This window comes from Embiotoca jacksoni, unplaced genomic scaffold, assembly GCF_022577435.1.
Source record: "Embiotoca jacksoni isolate LCO1_2020_lvr unplaced genomic scaffold, fEmbJac1.0.p SCAF_2, whole genome shotgun sequence".
NCBI lineage: Eukaryota > Metazoa > Chordata > Actinopteri > Embiotocidae > Embiotoca > Embiotoca jacksoni.
The window spans coordinates 17,474,851-17,497,266 of record NW_027185340.1 but is presented as its reverse complement, the minus strand read 5'-3'; the positions used below and the strand labels follow the sequence as shown (position 1 = coordinate 17,497,266).

The window sequence follows — 22,416 nt, the reverse complement described above, 5'->3', positions numbered from 1 at the left end:
GCCGATCGACCTCATTTCCTTTGTGTGGCTCTAGTTCGTAACAAGGTGAACACCTAACGACGCAATCTGTCTCGAAAGGCCCGATTATTTATATCTAAACAATATTAAAGCCTGTTTATTTGTTTAACTACCCGAGCTGGTGGTGATAACTCTCTCTGCTCCTCCCTCCTTCAATAATGCCCCAAAAACTACGTCAGCGTGGACTGCCGGTAAAATTTATCTAAGTCGGGCAGTTCCATTATCCTACATCGGGGGGGGGGGGGTTATCCGTAGAGACTTCCTTTGATATCTTTTTTTTTTTTTAATAGAAACGAGTCCGAGTATATTGCTAATTTATCCGACTTTTATTACTTGAAGTATATATTCAAGCCACAAATGTCTGCAGATAATATTCCCACTTTTTTTTTTTTTAGTTCAGGAGGAAAGCGGTTGGTTTGTACCAAGCAGATCCCGTTCACAAACAACGCGAGAAGAGATCATAATGTGAGAGTTCAGTGTACCAAAAAAAACAAAAATAAGAATGATGATGATGGTGGAATTATTATTATTTTTTTTTTAAAGATGTAACTCAATTCACAAGCTTTAGATAGCTCAGCTAGTCCTTTTTGTTTTGCAATCAATGCCTGTTTCAACAGACAGACTCCGAGTGGTTGGGCGTAAAAACACGTTTAAATAGTAGGTAAACAGCAGTTATGTGAATGTGTAAATCACACAGTAAAACATTGGTGAACGTCCAAATCTATTGAGCTTGTTTTGTGATTCAAAAGAGCTGCAAAAGAAAAAAAAAAAAAAACTTCGTCACGAACAGGATTCGAACCTGTGCGGGGAAACCCCATTGGATTTCGAGTCCAACGCCTTAACCTCTCGGCCACCGTGACTGTACTCCTCTAAGGTGATCGTGGTCACTTTTGATAGTAGCCGATCAAATAGGCGGGTATGATTTATTTCTGAAAATTATATTTAAGAGACTAACATGTAAAAACCCCAACAGACAGAATTGTGTATTTGTTGCCTTGTGAATTGCAGCTGTGCCTGTATTAACGGAGGATAATATGGTAGTAGAAGTACAGCACCGCGCATTGGCGCGAGTTTGGACACTGGAGGGAGCCAAACACCAGCATAAAAGGCACCTAGCTGATATTTAAATACAGGAACGGTAAACACGGGTTTTGTTCGTAGGAATTCATAATACTGATTTCATCATTTAAATTTATAGCCTATATATTTACGAGCGTATGTCGTCCACACCAAGTCTGCCGTTACGAGGCAGAGACCCGAGAGAAACGTCGCATGAACCGAGCCACGAGACAGCGAAAACACGTGCACGACATTTGGAAAGCTGCGCTGCGTAAATTTGGGCCGAGACAAAGACTTTAAAGACTTGGATAATTACAGTAAGTTTACCACAGCTGTCAGCATTGCACTTGACAAGTGACTGCAGCCAGTAACATGCTGCTCAATGCTTCTTCTTACATGTAAGGCACAAGAGGTTTTAACAATTTCATACAAACAAAGAGTTAAAAAGAAGCATTTATTTTAAAGCACCAAAAGACTTTGTTTTTTATTCTGGACTTCACATGCTCCAGTAACTGTTCGTAGACTATAAAAGTTTAGAGCTGGCCCATTTCGATTTGGGGGATGTGGAATTTTTCCAAAGGTGATTCGGAGCTGAACTAAATAGTTAATATCCACTCCATGAAACACAAACTATAACATGACCAAATACTTTATTCTGTAAGTTACTGCCAATTTTCAAGTGAGAGTGGCTCACTTCCCACAACAAGGACCCACCTCGCCCCCCGGGCTACCAACAAGGCCACCATCTTGGAGAGGAAGGCTAAATGTTTCCATGTCATTTATAAAATCTCTGACAAGTTGCAGTATTATTGTCTCTGCAACTGAATGACAAATATAGTTGGCTATTTGGGGGGCAGCGCAAGAGGAAAATCAATTGTAGGCTACTTTCAACTCCACTACATTTATTTATCAGCTGTAGTTACTGATAAGATGAAGATTCGCCATAATAGAGAATACAAACTTTGAAAATACAACCCGTTTTTAAAGATTAAATGAGTGGGGGTTTTTTTGTTGGTATTTTGGGCTTTTAAAGATTTACAAAAAGCAGTGTGTGGTTGGGGTCACATTTCAGAAGTCTATTGGATATAATTAAAAATACGTATTTTTCCCTCTAACTTCTTTCAAGTGGTTTTATTTCAATACAAGTTCAAATGATCCAATGTCTCACCAAAAATCAACCTCCATCAGCTTCAACAGTAACGTGCTTCTTACACAATGATGCTCCGTATTAACAATCGAATGATGTCATATATAATAATAGCGGGACCAAACCAGTACTTTGACTTTAATACTTTAGGTACATTTTTACTGGTGGTTCTTAGTCTGTGTACTTTTACTCAAGTGAAGGATAAAAAGGGTTGAGCAAGTGAACCACGCCTCTCTCAGACTAATCCTCCACCGCCCAAAGTTGTAAACCCCGGGTTTACTAGTTTTCAGTGCATTGACCTACAATAACTTTCAAAACTTGTGATTGCCTGAGGGGCAGCAAGCTGAACATGTTTTCTTGTTAGGTCAAACACGAGTCATGGGGAATACGATAAGAGTGACACCCAATCCTATTATTATAATTTATGTAAAAGGTGTGACAATGTCTCCTCTTACCTGGATAACTACCCCCCCCCCCCCCAAAAAAAAAAAGACAGAAAAACACTATTTTAGTTTTCTAAAATCTTTATTGATGTATACAATGCTAAAAGTTTGAACAGAACTGCCGGCATGTTTAGGAGATGCAGGCGAGAAGCAGATTTAAAGCGGCAGGGAATCTTCTTCTGCGAAGGAAACTTCTTTGGTTTAAGTGGTTAGCTAAATGAAGAGGCTAAAAAGTCAAAACAAAGATGGAGTTAAACAGAATATCGCTACCTGATAACGCTGAAGGTTCTCGCCTATGATTCAAAATGAACAGTGTGAAATCAAAACAAACTGACTTTTGCACAAATACACGTGTAAATTCATTTCGTTACACGTCAGCAGACAGAAATATCACCAAGTAAAACAGGTTGCACAAATAAACAGAAAATAACTGGTAGTGTTCGATTCATTTTCAGTAAGGTGATTTATACAAAGAAGATTTAAATTGAACCAAAAAAAAAATAAAAAAAATCCACAAAATGATTAATAAACACAACATGTCATTTAAGATCATCTATGTCTAATTTGTTTTTGTTTTTGTTTCTTACAGATTGCATTTGAGCAAACTAGTAGATTATTTTTTGTAACACAAGAGGCACTTCGTTAAATACAGTTTCAACGCATGCGCTGACATTCTCGTGTTTGCAGCGGGCTGTATTTGTCAAGACTAAGATGAAAGGTAAACAATTACTCACAAACTTAAAAATAAAAAGTATTTATCAAAATAGTTGCGACGTAAAAATGTTCTTAAATTCAAGAGAGCTGTAGAGTAGATCTTCAATGACAGGAGTACAGAAACGCCCGTTTACTGACTGATGATAAAAATAATACGCTAGCTGAACAGTATATGTTTAAAGTTGGGGCAGTTTTAGTCTATGACGGGTATTGTTGTTATTTACCATCACTGCCTGAGCAGATTCACTGGTTTGTCTTGTGGCACTAAATTATCCTTATAAACTCTCACAGCAGAACTTTGTTTCCATTTTGGCCATTTTCCTTTTTTTTTTTTTTAAAGCACTATTCATATATTTTGTAGTCTAAATATATTATATAGGTGTTCATTTCCGATTTTATTTATTCCCAGTGATTTCACACAAACAAAACAAACTGTTAAAAAAAAAAATTATAATTCTATATTGTCGTGCATAATAACATAGCACTGAATACATTGTAAGTATGTTTGAGATATGGTGGGATCAATGTACATCTTTGATTGGCTACGTTCATGTGATCAGATACTCTAAGTCGGACAAAGTCACTTAATATTATGTGTTCTTTCTCACACTAAGAAATTCACTTTTATACTTTCAAGTTAGTACTTTAAAGTATTCATAAGTGTGATTTTTAGAGATTGGAATGGGTCCAGACTTGATACGACACAAGTGATTTTCTTGCATAGCTTAGATCTAAAGTATTTTGGCCAGCATACATACAAATGTCCAGAATGTATAGCTTATCTTATCTATTTCATTCAAAGGCAGTGTAATGGATGTGGGGTAGAGTCAAACTGAAATGGGAGGTTTCCTAATCCTGCAGTGTCAGCAACTGGTATGGTATGTACAGTAAATCCCGTAAAACATAAATCAATTCCCAAATGCATCACAGACTCTCATAATTTAAACGGCGTTCTTGCGAAGATGCTCATATTCCAAAACCAAAGGCAACTTTATCGACCTCTCCGACAACTTAAGTCCTTCCCCAAAACTTCCCGAAACACTTGTCCCCCTTCCACTACGAGCTCATTGCCCAGGCGCCTCTACAGGGGCAGAACACCTGTGGCTGCACAGAGCCTCAAACAAGGAGGCCAAGAGCATGAAAAATGGGCTGAGCGGGAGTCATCCGTCAAACCTAGGAATGCTGTCCTCTGCCTTTATCCACTTCTGTGACCTCTCTAGGTGTCTGGCACCTGGTATCACTTGCTAAATTATTTTTAGGAAGTCGTGGCATTGGACAAGTCTGTAGCTGAGGTTGGTAAAAGCTCTTAAAAAAAAAAGGGAGCAACAGGAGGAAGGGCACTTCGTAGAAACCTGAAGGCACGAGTTCCAAAGACAAAGGTGACTGATGCAAGTTGTTTAAAAGTAAACTTTCTTGTTTTCATGTAACTGGTAATAAACCTTTAGTTCGGGCCCCAAGAAAAAGGTGACAGCTGCAAGGAAATCCTCAGGAATGGAAATAAAAAATTGTTTTTTTTTTTAAATTCAGGCATGTTTTACCGTCACTCTTATTTACAAAACTGGAGGAATTCATCCCTTCAAGGAGAGCCATTCCTCACACCAGCCTGTGCGAGGTAATGGCTCTGAAGGGCTATGTTTGTGCATGTATTAAGGCTTAGGGGCTTTAGTGATGGTGCCCAGGCTAATTCTTAGGAAACCATTTTTTTTTTTTTTTTATCTTAAACATGTGAACCTGAGTAAACATTTCACCATGCAAGTTACGGAAAAAAAATTCGGCTTATAAAACACCCAAGTAAGGAAACATCCAAGAAAAAAAGAAAATTCACAGATACAGTTACTGCAGAAGTACAAATTACTGTACTGTATTTTTTTATGGTGTTTGTGCAAGTTCCTATCGATTAGTGTGCCTCGCGTGAAAAAGACAATAATACCTGTACACAAATATAGACAGCCCTGCGAAAACACAAAAAGGGCCGCAAAAGTGACATTTAGTATCCGTGTTCAAATCTGTAAGGTCCTTTGTGTCACTAATGCATTTGCATCTACATCTGGAGTAGCTTTTATCCTGCAACAACGTTCTTCATTTGCATCGGCGTGACCGAACTCAAGCATAGTGCTACTGAATATTCAATCATTTTTTTTTATTTCATCTTTCAGAGGGTGTCAATTAAGTGTGACATTCGAGGCATTCAAGAACGTTTTTTTTGTTTTTGTTTTTGTTTTTTTTACCTCCATTATGTATTTTATCCTTTTTTTCTTTGATGCAAAAGATGATCGGTTGCTTGAGGTCAAAGGGCAACCCTACAGTATGTTACGTTGTTCCACATCAACGGGTGGGAGAGATGAAACTGGACCTCACGATGGGCCCCGACATACAATTTCACAACTGGAGGCGAAGGACAAAACCACTCGGACTTACCTTCTAGATAAGATCAGGGCTTCCTCGGCGCAGGCCTAAAGAATGCAGTAAACACCCTCTAAACCACTACTAAAAAACACCCCAGGACCTTTTCACTGAAAATGCAGAAACTCCCCATTCCAACTCTTGCGCAACCTGGCAACAACGCTGCCTCAACAGGCTGTGGGGCAGTAGAACAAAAAAACAACAAAAACACAAAGAGCAAAAAGGGGCTATTTGTCAGTGAGGAAGAGACGGCCGGAGGCGGGCAAACATAGCAGGAGGCAGACAGTTGGTCCAGCGCCCAGGAGATGAGCACTGATTGATGCGGTGGGCACTGGTTGACGAGAGTCAGTTATGGCGTGTTGGCTGCATTGTTGCCTTCTTTGGACAACCTAACTACGGGATTCGTGGAGCACTCGCACTGGATGCTTCGATCTTAACCCTTTGAGGCAGGTGCACTGTCGGGTTTAGTTGCCAATGCAGATTATGTCAAGGTTTTCAGACCGTGCTGGTGATAATCAAAGTGTTGTGTTGGAGGAAAGGTCCAGGCGAAGACTACCGCAGGGAGTCCAGAGTGTTGCTAGTGTAAGAGGGTGCCGACCCTCATGGACACGGGGCTGCTTACAGTGGAGGGGGGAACTTGCACCTGCCGGGAGTTCAGTAATTGTTGGAACATACGAAAAGAGTGAATGGGAAATTAGAACTGATAGTTAAATCATTTTAAGACACTTGCTCCACAGCGACCGTTGCTGTGGGAGTCTGGGCCTCTGCTGCCGTCTCCACGGGGCTTTTGTCTTTCTCTTCGTCGTCTTCCTCCTCCTCGCCAATATCTTCATCGAGCTCTGGAACCGCCAGGCCAGCAATATGATCGCCATTCAGCTCGAACTCGATGCTCGGTGCGTTCCCGTTGATTGCCAGATCTGCCTTCATGCTCTCTGAGGTGGAGGGGCTTAGCATCTCCTGAATCTCTTCAAAAACACCCTCCTCGGTATGGACCTCCTCCAGGGGAATCATGGCATCTAGACTTCCAAGAGGAGGAATCTTCACATGGGCTTCTTCCCCAGGTGAGCCCATGTCTTGTGTGGGCACCTCCCCATCTCTCATCTTCTTGACGTTGAAGGTCATGGGAGACACCTTGAAAGAGGATGACTTGGCAGTCGGACTCTTGAGGTGGTTCGGGCTGAGGCTCTTCATGAGCTTCTCACGCTTCTCCGGCGGCACGATCTTGGTGGTGATCTGGGTCATCTTCTTCTCGATGCTCTGGCGGGAGAAGACCTTCTTGAGGCTGTCGACCTTCTTCAGGCTGGAGCGCTTGAACCGGTCAGACCTTCTCTCCAATGGGCGGGAGGTTCCCATTGCGGCCTCGCCCTCCAGGAACTCTTCTTCCATTCGGTGAAAATCCTCCTCCTCATCCGAGGACAGGCTGATGGTGTGGAGACCCTCCTCTTGAGTACGGAAGCCATCAACGGAGCCCGTGACAGATGGAGAAACATGAGTGGATTCTGCATCATACTGGCTTGGCTGTGGGGTCTTGAGGGAGTCCTTGACAAACACGCTGGAGGGGATCTCGTTGTCCTCCTGTCGGGAAACAAAGAGGATGAGAAGGTTAGACTTCCAGCCAGGGGATGATATGGTATCTACGAAAGTCTAGACCATGACGATCAAAGTAAAGATGCTTAATCCCAATTCAGACCAAAGATTCGCGACGAAACAAAAATGTTTCGTCGCAGCACTGTGAACTCGTCCGTCTCAGAGCGACTCAAGCCAGCCGATTTCCTTTTCAAGTCACCAGCGGGCAGTTTTAGAATTTAAAGTTGGTGGTTTTTCAGAGGGGACACCAACTTCTCTAAATGCGCTGGAAAAAACATGGTAGAAATTGACAAAACTCTTATTCCAAATTTCTGAATTTGCACAAGTCTCCTGCATATTGCATTGAAGCACCCATGGGTAACTCCAAATTCCCAACCCTCTAATTTTTTTTATTTTTTTGGGGGGGGGTTGGGGGGTTTCGTTATTTTATCACTACTAAAAATTCAACTGCTACAAGTTACTCACTATCACCATCCTCAGTCCCGTTTTAAGATGCTACAAATTATATCCAGCAACAAAAAGTCAGAAAAACCGTAAAAGCAAAAGTGCATAGTTGCTGTGGAGATGTTACACTGTCTTGTTGTTTTGCTGTAAATTGGAAGGTTGAAACATTTTTTTGCAGACTGGCCAATTACTAGTAGGTGCAAGTTTCAAATCATCTTGTAGCGAATCTTTGGTCAGAACTGGCAATTAGATGTAGTTCCAACCACACATTTCTATAAACACATAAATATATACTTGGTGAACATGTTCCGAGGACAGTTATTTCTTCTTTGAAATGGTCAAAAAAGTATTTATTGTGAACTGAAGTCTGTGTTGAACACACTCTAACACGTTGGCTTGATCTGCCCGTCGAGGACAGAAGAAACCAGTCTCTGCACGCCCGCCTGATTTTTCTCCTCAAGACATTTGAGGAATTCCACCTGTTTCTTCGCAGGACTCAAAACACGCCTCGTCAGTTTCTCTTCAATATCTCTCTGTACCTCTGACCCCTTTATCCATAAACACATCGCTCGCCATAAATGGAGTTGAGGTGAAGCGCAATGAGTTCAGTATCCAGAGCTTCAATATGTTAGACTTTCACCTCTTCTCTATGTTTCAGTATCTTTTTTTTTCTTCCTCCGTTTGACTTGGTGCCAACTCATCTATGCACAATCATGGAGTCTCTCTCTCTCTCTCTCTCTCTCTCACACACACACACACACACACACACACACACACACACACTGTTCTCCTCCACTGAGGATATCTAAGCTGGAGCTCCCACCCCCAATTGCCCCTATCCTTTCACACCCAGGAGTGAGTGAAGGTGCAGCATCAGTGGTTGACATCCTCCACTACCCATTTGAAATGCTCATAAACAAACCCTCCCTGTGACAGCTTAAAGTATGACCAGTGCATTTTTGGCTCCGAGTAGACTTAATGTAGCACAGCCTAAAGCACATTTCACGGTTTTACAGCCAGCAAGACTTGGCTCTGTATGGGTTAATTAACTTGTATACTTTCATACGTCCATATTCCTGACCTCCATACAACACTAGCTTTGTCTTTGCACCGTGCACATCAGAGTGAGTCCTTATTTGAAGTATGACTGCATTTCAAAGATTGCATGGCAGCTCTTAAGACATTAAGTGCTTAAAGCAACAGGATGTCATGAGCTGTTGAGGGACAGTGCAACACATCTTTTCTTGGGGTGTCATTAACATACTTTCAGACTGGGCCAACCAGATGGTCTAGAAGAGTCCTGCCTCCTAACCATCCATTACCCCTCCCCCATCATGATGTGTATGGAAGGATAGCAGCATGATGCGTGCAGTCGGTCGGAGAATGTCAGCTTTAACCCATTCCTCCATTCAAGGCTATTTCAACACGCTGTTGTATTACATACATGAATGAGATGAGATGATACAGTAACTGTGACAATTATATGCTGTAATGTTTTAAACTGAGGATGCAAGACTGCGATTATGATATTTCAATTGCAGAAACTCAGTGAATTGCCCCCCTTAATAGTGAAAAAGTACCATCCATATCATTAAATACAAGGAGCAATCAAAGAGTTTGAAAACTGCTTCTGTTGAAAACAAACAACGCACTGCACGATGATGTGCATGGAGCAGGGGGAAGCAACAACCTTCCTCAGTAAGTACACCAAATTACGTTGATTGGTCTAACAAAGCACCCGATTTGCACACATTTTTGAGTAGTGGTACATGTGCATTTAAGATTTGACCATGGACTAGGGGCAAAGTGTGAACATCAAATTTCGTGCCAAACCCGACAACGGGAACTCTTGAAATGCTTCAAAGCAATGAGCCTAGTGAGGTGTTTTGAGTGGCATTTGCATTTCAAGATGGGCAGAACGCCATCGTCCAAAGAAGATGCTTCAGGTCAGGAAAACATTGAGTGCAAACGGCCTGAACGGGGTCACGCTGGCACTTTGGTGTTTGAAAAGACAAGTCTCTCACCCTCAACAACACAATCGCTGGCGCCCAATCCCCACTTCTAACCGTATTTGGCTTTCTGCGACTTTGTTCTGCTCCCCGCAAATTTGACCAAAAAATGGGATCTGTGCCTCCTGCTCAAGTTTCTGGTCCATGTTGAAATCACGAATGCGCGCATACTGGAGGCCACAAAAACGTGTGTAACTCGGGCGCTGACTTTGACCAAACAACGTAACCTGGAATACTTGGCCTCAAGGGTTACAGCTTCCCTCTGCTCCGGGCACTTCACGACGTTGTGCTGTTTGTGCGCAACAGGAACGGTCTCGGGAAGTTTTTAATTCACCCACGAGATATAAATGTCTCAATGTCTACCACTCCAGGAAGTAGGGACGACCCTTAGCAACGACGTAGCAACAGAGACGAGATCCAGTCGGTTTTATTGCTTTCAAGAGATCGTTTCAAAAACGGAATAAATACAGAACATAGAAACACTAAACTGCTTAGCTAGCACATTCTTGTTGTAAGTAGGATATCCGCTGAAAAAAAAGATACCGCAGCTCGGATTTTAAGTGTGCCACTATCGGTGGTGTTACGGTACGGGTGCTAAGAGCGACAAATAAGCACCAAAAGGGCCAAATGGGTGACATTTAATAGGCCTATCACAAATAAAATCAACATTATATTACATATTATATGAAATTCAATTTCAATTATATATTCCCATTGAGAAGGCGGAGTGGTATTTCTAGTGATGAGCAGGATGTTATGCTGATTTGAGCACTTTCCAAATGTCCAGTTGATCGCCGAGTCGGAACTGCTTGTTCTTAAAGGCACAAAATCAACCTGAAGAGCAGGGACATCATTTCAAGAGGAAGAGAAAGAATTTAGGAACACAGCACAAAACCCAATCAAATAAATACACTCGCAATCTTCTGGTATCAACTCTAAATCATATTTTTATCTCACAAACCTCTGACAAGTTGTCCCAAAAAGTAGAAATAAATTTGGGAGCCCCAATGCACCACAGGTTTGTAACTTGAACTCCAACAAGACAAAAGTCAGCACCTCAGGGACCAGCTCTGGTTACCTTCACCTCTCACTCGGTTTAACTGTAACCCTGCCTTTCGGTTTTGTTCCCTGTAGCTCCCAACTGTTGTTTCTGAATGCCCCATTTTTCTGCCGCCTCCGACACAGCACCACACCCACAGAGAGCGAGGATCTGAACATGTTCACGCAGACTCAAATCAGACAGTCAGGAACTCCGTGGGTGACGAGCTTTCGTATTAAACACATTAGAGGTTGCAGAGAAACTCGCTTCTTGGAAGATGATAGAACTTCAGGCTTTGTGCTTATCGCCCCTTTTCTGTGTTAACATTTCAGATAGTGTCACGCAGCTTTAAATCAGCGTGAAGTGCGAAATAGCTTTCGGGTTAAGCAGCCACCTAAATGTGACCAGTCGTGATTAGAAAATCAGAGGCAACGTGGCCTCTACTGACCCCCGGTGGAGCATTCCTTGATAATAAAGACTAATGTTCCACTGATTGTTCGGCGGTGGCGCGATTTCTGAACGATTCAATCTCGACGCCTCCAGTCTGGGCACGCCGTAGACTTTCTGATTTGGCTCAAACATGTTTGGTATAATCAGCGTGGGTACTGAAGTGTGTGGGAGGCAGCAACTGAATCTCAAAACACGACGACCGAAGGAGAACTGAGCAGCCCGCCTACAGGATGACTAAGTATTGCTCGCTTCAGCAACACTGATGGTATTTATCACCATAAGTGATCAATCAACAAAAACATTGGTTTACCACTGCCTCTAGTCATCGTGCACACCAACCAATAACGAGTTGAATATTTGATTGGTTATAATGTTGCTGTGGGATACCTTCAGTTAGAAATTGTCAAGAAGAACATGCAATTATTATTTCTTTTTTTATGGTGTTTTTGCTTTATGTTGGTATATTGTTGTGAAATGAATTTAAAAGAAATAATAAAAAAAAAAAAAAAAGGTTAAATCGCAAAGAATATTTGATTGGTTGATTCACAGAAAAGTAATCACCAACTATTTTGATAATTCATTACTTGATTTAAAGTGATTTAACGGGGAAAAAATAATTATCTGATTCCAGCTTCTTAAATGTAAATATTTGCTGGTTCTTCACAATAATAAATTGAATATGGTTGTCAACAGTTGGTTGAGCGAAAACAAGACATTTTAGCATGAGACTTAATTTTTGGGAAAAATTGGTCAACCATCTTCCCCATTTTCTGACATTTTAAAGACCAAACAGCTAATCGATTAATCGAGAAAATAATCGGCTAAATAATCCATAATGAGAATAATCGTTAGTTGCAGCCCTCCTAACAAGAACAACAGCGAAAGTCTCTGACCTCAAGTTTACTCTGAAGAATGGTCAATATTACATTTAACCTTTTTTCCACAGCCATGACTTCATCCAGGTTTTCTTTCTACAGCTTTTATTTTGGTCTTCCGGGTAAAGATGCTCGGTTTGTGTTTGGCTACATAAACAGTAAAGCGGTGGGAAGTTAGCATGTCCTCAGTTTAACCTACTACAGTCTTGGCAGTTTTCCCAAACACCATTTGACCCAGGTCTATCGTGTGTGTGTGTGTGTGTGTGTGTGTGTGTGTGTGTGTGTGTGGGTGTGGACACACACTTTTCTCTTGGGAATGCTGTTAATCAACATTACCCTCTAAAGCGAGCGCTCATTAGACACTGAGAATGTGATGCAATGTGTGTGTGTGTGTGTGTGTGTGTGTGTGTGTGTTTGAGTGTGCCGACGTGTGTTTGTGTACAGCCATGCAAGACACTGACTATTGTCATATAAAAAAAAGAAAAAGTTTAAGAGAGCCAGATGACAGAAATTTTTTAATAAATTTGGCTAAAAAAAAAACCAAAAAAAACCCCAAGTTCATTTATTGTTACAACGAGCTCACTTCAAAGACATTTTGTACTAACAGTTATATAATGCAGGTCAAGACCTCAGTTAAGTGGTAGAACTGCCATCTAACTGCAAGTGAGTGTAGGATGGCTTCATGGTCCCCAGAGGATGAATCCTCCTGATCTTTCACCTTTCACAATGCAGTTGACATTACTAAGTGAAATGCCTACATTAAATGGATTGCCATCAAAAGGTGGTGCAGTCGTTTATGCCCCCCCCCCCCCCGGGATGATTTTTTTTTTTTTTTTTTTTTTTTTTTAAACGTATGTCTCTCACCTTTCATTAAGCACTGAAATCACCTGCTAAACTGATGACATCAACATTCCTTTTTCCTGTTGAGGATGGCTATTTCAAGCAAAAGTACTATAAATCCCCCCCCCCCCCGTTTCTTTTTTTCTTTTTTTTTTACTTTTAGGCGCATTACTGCTACCTCCTGACGGGAGTAAACGAATTACAACCAGGATCTGGCAGAAACAGGAGAAATGAAGAATGAGAGTCGCATATACTAATTGTTTTTTTTAGATTATAATTGCAGTTTGAATATTTTGAAATCCGTGCCCTATACCTAATTCCTGTATGATGAAACTCCAAGGACTCTGTGACTTTTTAATATCAGTTTGTTTTTTAATGTTAAATTTAACAAATCATTTTTTTTAAATGACAACATCATGATAAAAGGTAGCAAAAGCTTCTTTTACACCTACTTCTATCTCTTGGGTTTTGCATGTCCATTTCATAGAGTGAACTTCTAATAGCATAAAATCCCCATTACCCCCCACCAAATTTAACTTACTTCCATTGTAATTGCCTCTGCCATACTTTCTGCAACACTTCAAATAAAGTTCAAATTAAAAAACAACACAGACATATTCACGCGTTAGAAAACTACTGCCGATCAACACGCGCGCGCATGTAAGTGACTAATTTACTAATGTGAGCCACAACACTGCCAGTCACGCGCGTTTATGTGCATGCACTAGCAGGCGTGTTTTCCTGGCACTTCAGACGATGAATGAAGGTTTCCCTAATCCTGCCAGGCGAGGGTGGTACAGGTGTGTTGGCACAGTGAGTCAGGTGCCTCCGGGGGAGACTGCACCAATGAGAGGGTACGCCAGCACCGCCACCGCACACACAGAAACGCATGCGTGTGCACACATTTGCTGGTGTCAACTCCCCTGCAATTACTTTTATAGAAGGAGATACACAGCAACTATTGTAAAACAGAAAAACAAAAAGTGAGTGCTACTTCCACCGAATGTGCAGCTCCTGACGATTTGTATTGATTGATAAAAAGATTTCACTCCTCCCATTTCTACCTAATCTCTACATTTCCCTATCCTCTTTATCTGTCATAGCACCCACCTCATTCTAACACTGTCCATTCACCCGCAGCCCCCGCTCCATCTCCTCAGTGAACAAAGGCTCTACGTTGTCTACCTGAAACTGAAGTGATTTGCCTTCATCTGCATATGTTTTGATTACAGCACATCCTCTGCGGTGCAGAGAGAGGTTGGGTTTGCAGTTCACCTCTGTCCGACTTGTTGCGTAACGCCACACCCCCTCCACCTCCGTCCCAGTGCGCACGAAGAGCCATCTGTGGACGCAGGAAGGAAGGAAGGAAGGAGGAAAGGAAGCAAAGGAAATGGAATTCTGCTCTTTATCATGGGAATGCACTGACACAAAACTCTCCATGTGTTGCACGGAGTACGTCGAGGTCTAACTGATGAACACTTTTTTAGGATAGTAGCCCACCCGACTGACAATATGACATTATTATTCCAAGTGTCATAAATACCTCACCGGCAACTTCATGCCAATTCTGGATCATGCCTCTCGGCTTAATACCCACGACGTTTTGCACAACAAGTTCGGGCATTCTTTCGAGTTCACACCTCTCCCATATCTGCCTGAGCAAAAAGAAAACCCGGCATGTTTTCGCTTTTGTAATCACACAGCACAATAACCGACTGAGGCGCGACGTCTCGCTGACGTGCCGCTCGGACGCAGATCGCGGCGGTCCACAGAGGCTACCATTATACGCGACGACATAAATGATGGACGTCTGACGGAAACCTGTTCACGCAACCCCGTCATTTAGGTGATAGCAGTCTCTGCACTGTGAGATGATGATGTGTTTCATCTCTCTGTGACATGTGCTCCCTAGAGTCTCCTAATTAATTTCATACATGGCACTATATTCATTATAATAACCTCCACTGCACTTCCTAGACTTTCACAGCTCGTCTAACACCGTCCATCCGAGATGAATGATATAAAGCGGTAAAAGAATGTCCTCCGCAGTGTCACCACAACATTCCTGCACAATTACAGCTATAGTTTCTGCAGCTCCGGCTGCACCGTGGCTTTGCGTTGTTCAAAAACTCCCAAGATCCTCCTTTACAGAGTGCTTCAGCACAATCCAATACAGTACGTATCAGAAGCATTGTTTGATAAGAGCTGTGCTGGCATTTTTTGATAAGGCGGACTACAATTGTTCCAATGTTTACCCCATCGGAGGTCAAATCGCACAAATGTCAGTCAAGACATGTTGTATTTTGATGTCTCATTGAGGAGCCGAGAAATAAGAACAGTGAGAACCAGAATGCCAATTGTTTTCCCTCTTCCTGTCATGGATGTGGAGGCCTTGAGGGGATTAGAAGCATGTGAGTTGCAAGTGTGCAAAAGAGCTTCCTGTAATTACCTTATTAATACCTAGCGTGTAATCAAAAACCTGAATGGGCTAATGGCATTGTAGATATTACTTTGAAAAAACCTTTCTATTATTAACCTTCATCATAAAAAAAAAAAAAACCACTTCTTATCAGCTTGTTGTTGAGGCTCGTTCTCTCACAATCGTCTCTCTTCTGTGGTATTAAAGCGGTTAAAGCCGGTATTTTTTTTCCAAGGGATCTGCAGTTGCAAACTTGCCTGAGCCTCAGACAGACTTGTCAAACCTGAATGGGAGATCAGGGAAAACAGCAAGCACTTAAGGGCAATACTGCCCCATCCACATGCAAAAATCGCCTATTCAGTTTGCAAGCTTCAGCATAACCTCTCATATAGACTCACTCTTATGCTACACTCGTAATAACAAATACACGGCATATATTTACTTCGTTTTTTTCCACTTTGCTAATCATTTTTCTCTCTGTATTTCTCTCTCTAGCTCGTTCTGCCATCTTCACTTTCTGTTGTCTGAAAACCCGGCGGATTATCTGAGGAATGAACCCCAAAGGGGAAATAAGAATGATAACAAAGCGAGAATCCATGCAGTAAACAAACTTCATTGTTCATTTAGAAAGCATGCCTTGAAGGCTCTGCAATAACTTTAGACTTTTTTTTTTTTTTTTTTAATCACAGAGACCAGTTTTATACTTTGGTGCTTCAACAGCACTTTTCTGTAAAAATCTGACAGCGGAGGACAAAATGCATGACAGGCACTTCTTGTATACTGCTGGTCACCTACATACATTTGATCTATAAACTTCTGCATATAGTAGAATATGTGGTCTAAATAGTATTGATACATTATCAAACAAAGTTTGTACGAAACATAATGCTGTGTTTTACGGGAAAAACTCATCACAGGCAGATAAACACGGGACTTTATTTTGTTAACTATTCTCAAATCCATTAACCCATGTCACTCCTGATATTATGAGTTGGGGACAGGGCATGATTTTCGAATATTCAATTTGTCGTTAAAATAATAATATTTTTTTTTTTTAGTTTTTTTTTATATGCGACTATAGTTCTTCTTTATTTCCCATGTTTTTACTGGAGCCTGGTTGTAATGCATTACTCCTGCCAAAAGGGGGTGTGGGTGGGCCGAATAGTCAATCAATAATCAAATAGTTCCGAGCTAATTTCGATTAGTATTTTTGCTTGAAATGCTCATCCCCATAATGAGAACTGTTTACTGAAGGACAGTGAGTGTCACGTTTTGCCTTTACTGGGTTTGAAAAGTAGGGCTAGCTGCCAAAAATTCTGCATTTAAGTTTAGAAAAAAAACTACTCGTAAGGGTTAGGCACCAAAACTACTTGGGTAAGATGAGGAAAATATCATGGTTTGGGTTCAAATAGGCAATTTAGAATGTTAACGTTATGCAAGTTACCTAACATACGTTTTTCAAGTTAAATATGTTACGTTATGCAAGTCAATTACTTACGATACCTAAAAGAAACCAACGCCACTGTCTCACGGACTCAAACTCTGGTCAACTGGGTGAAAGTTTTGGGTTTGATCCATCCAACCAAGTCCAACCCGTTTTCCTACTTGGACTTTGTCACTTTGTACTTCATCACGTGACCACCTTTATCGAAGCTCGTCATACATCCGTGTATCCGTGCGTAGGCAAACTTGGCAGTGTCACATTATCTTTCCGTGTACTGACAGCTCTATTATACTTTACTTTAGTGTGATACCAGGCTGGTCATTTATATTCAATAACTAACTGGAGTTACTGGAGTGCACTTTTCTCCTGGTTTTGCAGAAGCCGGCAACCTCCCCCATTCTCCCCGTGACGAGCCAACACGTCGTGAGATCTCAACGTCCACCGTCCCATCTGACGCGAACAATCCAATCCATCAAAATGTCGACCTAATGAAGGGTTATGCTGCACAATGAACTCACGCTAGTGGCTGCAAAGAAAAACGAGGATTGCTGCAGCTTAGTCATCGTCAGGGTGAATACATGTAGAAAAATACACCCGCATAAGTTAAAGAAATGACCTAATCACTTAAGTTAAGTACCCCTTTACTTTTACTCAACATCTGCGTCGGTTAAAACTGGGTGACACGTAGACGCAGCTCGTCTGAATGCACCGAGACGCTGCTTTTAAGCTACGCGGCGGTGTAATTTATCACCTCGATGAGGGAGACGCAGAACAAACCTCAGCTGTAGCCTGAAGCCAGCGGCCTGCTGCAACACGTGGAAATGGATCTGATTTTATAACTGTGAGCATTCGCACAATATGCACTCAAGTTATGCTCAAATATCCAATTACTGCTGGACATATTTTAGTTTGGAAGGATAATAAGCTTGTTCTTTCTCTTGTTCTTGCTTCATCAATTTGGTTTGAAGCGTTTCTCTTGCGTCGAAGCATCTGTCGTGCAGCGTTTTGATTTGCGCAAACAAGATGGGACCCATGTAGATCTGACAGAGCTGCGCACTTGTTATTACTGGAACATGACTTGGCTCTTTTTTTTTTTTCCACTCCCAGCGTGGCATCATTAAACTACAGTAAAAAGGTAGGAGGGTGGGGCGACCAGTTTGTCCTCCATCTTGAGAGCGTGACATTTTTTTTTACTTCCTGCTGCTGAAAGTCAAGATCAAGTCTCAACCTTTGGTCAAGTGTCGCTACGCAAAAAAGCTCTACGGCGATTGGAAGCAAAGCAAACAAAAATGAGTGATGTTAAGCTTCTGCAAGCATTTGGCAGAGTGAACGATGAGTCAGGGTGAGGTGATAGATGGGAAAGCAGTTTCACAATCAGGAAAGTTTACATTGAGCTTGTTAGGTGAGTCAGATTTAATAAATTAATGCTCTACTGAACAACTTCCACCGTTACCCGCGTTTGCTTTGGCCGGGGAGTGTATTTCTCTTTCCTTGCAAAGCGATATGACTGTTCTTCGATAGGGTGTGAAAAGTCATGCCGGTGTCACTCCCCCGCCTCTCTGAGATGAGGGATCCCAACCACAATAATCACCCAACACCCTCTTCCCATCCCATCGACAGCTCCACGCAAACGGTGTTCTCACCGCTGAGTATGTGGCCGATCTCTGACCCTCACGAACTCTGACATTGTTCAAACTTAATCTACCATTGTGGTCGAATTGTTTGTTGCGATGGAATCTGTCTGTGAAATAAACACGGATGGGAAAAGTTACGATGTGCTCGGAAATAAACGACTTCTGTCGCAGGAAATTCAATTCCAAAAACGCGTGTTTGCAATGCCGCGCTGATGCAAACGCGGATCGTTTATTGGATCTCTGAAGCCATCGCTGATATTCAAACTCTTAGGTAACAAGTCTTTTGACATGTGTTTGTGTGACAAACAACATAAAAAGAAAATCTAGTAGTCTGACATTTTACTTCTCCAAACAGAAATTAACAAAATAGCCTTGACACGGTACACCGTTGAATCTGAGATGGCTGGGAATTGTATAGTATTTTGCTCGTGTGTGTGTGTGTGTGTGTGTGTGTGTGTGTACACAAGAGAAAAGGCCTAAAGAGAGCCATGTTGAGACAGGAAAAAGCACTGGTGCACAAACATAAACAAACAAAACCCAAGCAAGTGGTAATTAAGTCCTCATTAGTCCTCGTTATAAGCAGGAATGCAGCGGAGCGGCAGACATCGCTGTCATTTCTGACCGAGCGTGGCCAAAGCCTAGCAGCTAGTGCGGACCCCTCGCTCCGAGCGACAGTGGGCGTTTACCCAGAAGCCCCCCTCTGTGTTTCCACCTCAGCTGGCACACACAGGGTGATGAGTGTTTGGGATCAATTTTTGTCGAGTTGGGGAGGCGAGGGAAAGAAAATAGAGGGCCCCTCGGCCGATAGATAACGGGGCTCGGTACATCGAGTTTGGCTCTCGGGCGGCGCAGAAAATGTGTGTTATCAAAGGGCAGCGTGAGGCGTGCAGCATGTGCTTCCCTGTAGTTTCAGAGAACGGGGACAGGTGGCTCGAGCGAAAGAGAGGGGCTCCGTCCAAGTTGGAGTTTGTTTAAAAGACTGAACCGGGGAGAAGCGAACAATCGGCAGGCATTAGAGAACCACCAAGAGGAAAATCAGAGCGCAGCAGCGGAGGTGGAACATAAAGACACAATGCTGGCAGCAGCAAAAAGAGATTAGGGGAGGCAGAAAGTGACGGACACAGCGAAAGGAGTCAACACAGGACAAGGAACAAGGGCTGCACTTAGTTATTTTCTTACACCCCCCCCCCCCCCACTCAGTCTCATTTAGCTGCTCTGTAACTGCATACACCCGATCCCGACACATCAGCATAACATCCAGTGGGCAAGTTGCACGCACACGCACACGCGCGCACACACACACACACACACACACACGTTGCACACGCACGCCCAGGAGGTCATACCTGGCCTTAATACGCCGCAATCTGCAAACGCTCCACTCCTAGTTTAAACGCTCCACTCCTAGTTTGACTCATGAATTGAAAGGAAAAAAAAAAAAAAAAAATCAACAAAAGCACTTTTGAATTGCAATTACATGCTTTTATAAATGTTACCATGTTTAAATAAAAGCAAAAGTACCAAACCGCAGTTAAACTCGTTCACTATGATACATACGGGGAGCAGATAATCGAATATGTTCGATAGGGCACCGCTAACAAACAGCACTCTCGCTTATCTCAGCAACAAACTGATGGGGGGGGGGGGGAGTCAAGCAAACCCATCTGCTTGCCTCGCCTGCAGACACACACTCACAGAGAGTCAGCTTGTACAGGGTTTGGTCTTTGGCACCTGTTGCATTTGTACAACAGAGCCTCAGCACCTGGGAAACCAGTTAACAACAGCGGTTTAAGAGCTCTCAGTGGCTCGGGCTGGGTCAACAATGCCCTCCCCCCTTCCTTTTCACTACCTGAGCACACGCCCGTACGGGCACCCAGACACACAATTATGAAAAACCCCATGCACTTAATTCATGCACAAAGATCTCCTGTCCGAGTCATATATATATATATTGGGTTTTTTTTGTTTGTTTTTTTTTCAAATGGAAATGTATCAGTCACAGAGACTTGCATGGGCAACCGCTTATCACAATAAACTAAGCTTTCATTTGCATAGAGAGAATGCAGGTTGAAGTAAAAGGTCTATCTTTTAGATGCTGTGTAAACACCAGAAGTTTCCCCTCTTTTTAATGTTGTTTTTTTTTTTAGACAAGCGAGGGAAAGTCTATTTAAGGATTTTAGTCATACTTTCCACTCACAATTTTATGTGGAAATTAGAAAAGTTTAAACACTTGCAATGAGGTTTACCCTCCCAGGTGTGATATGGCAGTTAGAAGTGGGAAATCTATCCACAAAAAAAAAAAAAAAACTCTACATGAATTATGACTTTGAGGTGTAAACAGATCTAGTCAGTCAGGGTCTGAGCCCTCCTCTATTATCCTCTGTACCACCATTCCCAGACACACCCTTCTTCTTCTTCCCCACACACACACACACACACACACACACACACACACACACACACACACACACACAAACTCGTGTGGCAACCTCGTTAAGACCTCAACTCATAAACAAACCTGGATTATATTACTTTTTTTTTTTTGCACAATCTTTTATTAGCTCTGCAGGGGTGTGTTTGTTTGAAGTCCTGCTCGACAAGTTTGAAATATGGCAAATGTAATAAAGACGCATCACGTGGCAGTGCCAACCAGGCAAAAACGTAAAAAGGTGCACGCATCCAAACACACCCACTGTAGCAGACAAATATGGATGCAAATAGGACACGCTCACACCCACACACAGACTAGGATGAGTTATCATAAATTAATTCACCTTAAAGGAGTAGCTCAACCATTTAATAATGCACTTTAAAAAAAAAAAAAAAAAAAGTTGGGATGCTGTTCAGGGTCACATGCAGAGATATCCTGACTTTTAAACTGCGGTCAAGCTCATAAAAAAAAAAGTCAATCCTACATATCCCATAATGCAACGTAATAGTAGCTTTCATAAGACGATATTAAGTTGTTTTTTTCTTTCACAGACCGAGTAGCACTCCTCATGATGAGTAAACTGAACCGCATGTCTTAAATTGGTGGAGTTCCCCTTTAAAGCATATTAAGAGAGGCTATGTCTTTGATACAGTGAGTGTGACTGTTGTTTTTTTGTTGTTGTTGTTGTTGTTGTTGTTGTTGTCTCGTTCCCTCACCTGGAAGATGAGCACTTTGAAGTGGTTCCTCTTCAGCAGGTGGCTGTGGTTGTTCTCCAGCTTCTTCACCTGGACCGCCTGTTTGTCCATGCGCTCCCTCACGTCCTTCAGGTGTCCGCTCACTTTGCGGGAGCGCTCCAGCAGCTTGCTGACGCTGTTCGATGTGCAGATGTGGGTCTTGGACAGCCGGGTCACGTCGCCCTGCACGACCCGCACGGCGCCCTCCAGGTCGGCCTGCCGCTGCTCCATCCGCTGCTGGTTGTCCTGCACCGACTGCAGCATGTTGACCAGCTTGTCCAGCAGCGCCACCACGGTAATGGCGCTCACCTGGCCGCGGTCGATGGGGCTGCCCGGCGCCACCGCGGTCGGGCTGGGGGGGCTTTTCAAGCCCATCCTGGAGAGGGTGCTGGTCGGGGTCGGGGAGGAAGGCGCGGACGACGGGCTGAAGCTCGGGATGAGGAGTTCCGCGTTTTCGGGCTGCTGCTGCTGCGGGAGGGTGTGGGTGCTGCCGGAGACGCTGCTGGCCCCGGTGCGGGACGGGTCTTCTTCCATGGCTCACAGGTGGTCGAGTGGCCCGCTTTTTAAAGGGGTATATTTCGCCTAAAACGCAGATAGTTTGGTGGGAGTTTCACGGCCTCTCGGGTGCTGCCGTCCGTCGCTCCTGCTGAGAAGTAAAGGCAGGGAGTTTTACTTCTCGTAGTTGACTCGGGCCTCCACGCCTCTTTCTCTCTTTCCCTCTCCGCA

General features: G+C 42.8%; 2 protein-coding genes and 1 non-coding gene across 3 annotated transcripts in view; all 3 read right to left on the bottom strand.

Moving 5' to 3' along the window:
- nabp1a (nucleic acid binding protein 1a) overlaps positions 1-174 on the bottom strand; it is a gene marked incomplete in the record, with an annotated part of 2,466 nt that extends 2,292 nt beyond the window's left edge. Inside the window, 1 exon segment of the mRNA XM_069153646.1 lies at positions 1-174.
- Positions 175-796: 622 nt separating this feature from the next.
- Positions 797-878, bottom strand: trnas-cga (transfer RNA serine (anticodon CGA)). The gene has a single exon. It is a non-coding gene; the product is annotated as a tRNA-Ser (tRNA).
- Positions 879-2,730: 1,852 nt separating this feature from the next.
- Positions 2,731-22,416, bottom strand: cavin2a (caveolae associated protein 2a). Its single transcript, XM_069154803.1, has 2 exons — positions 21,673-22,416; positions 2,731-7,359 (listed from the first exon to the last, which is right to left on the bottom strand). The coding sequence occupies exons 1-2, from the start codon at positions 22,222-22,224 to the stop codon at positions 6,502-6,504; spliced, it is 1,410 nt and encodes a 469-aa protein (XP_069010904.1). The 5' UTR covers positions 22,225-22,416; the 3' UTR covers positions 2,731-6,501.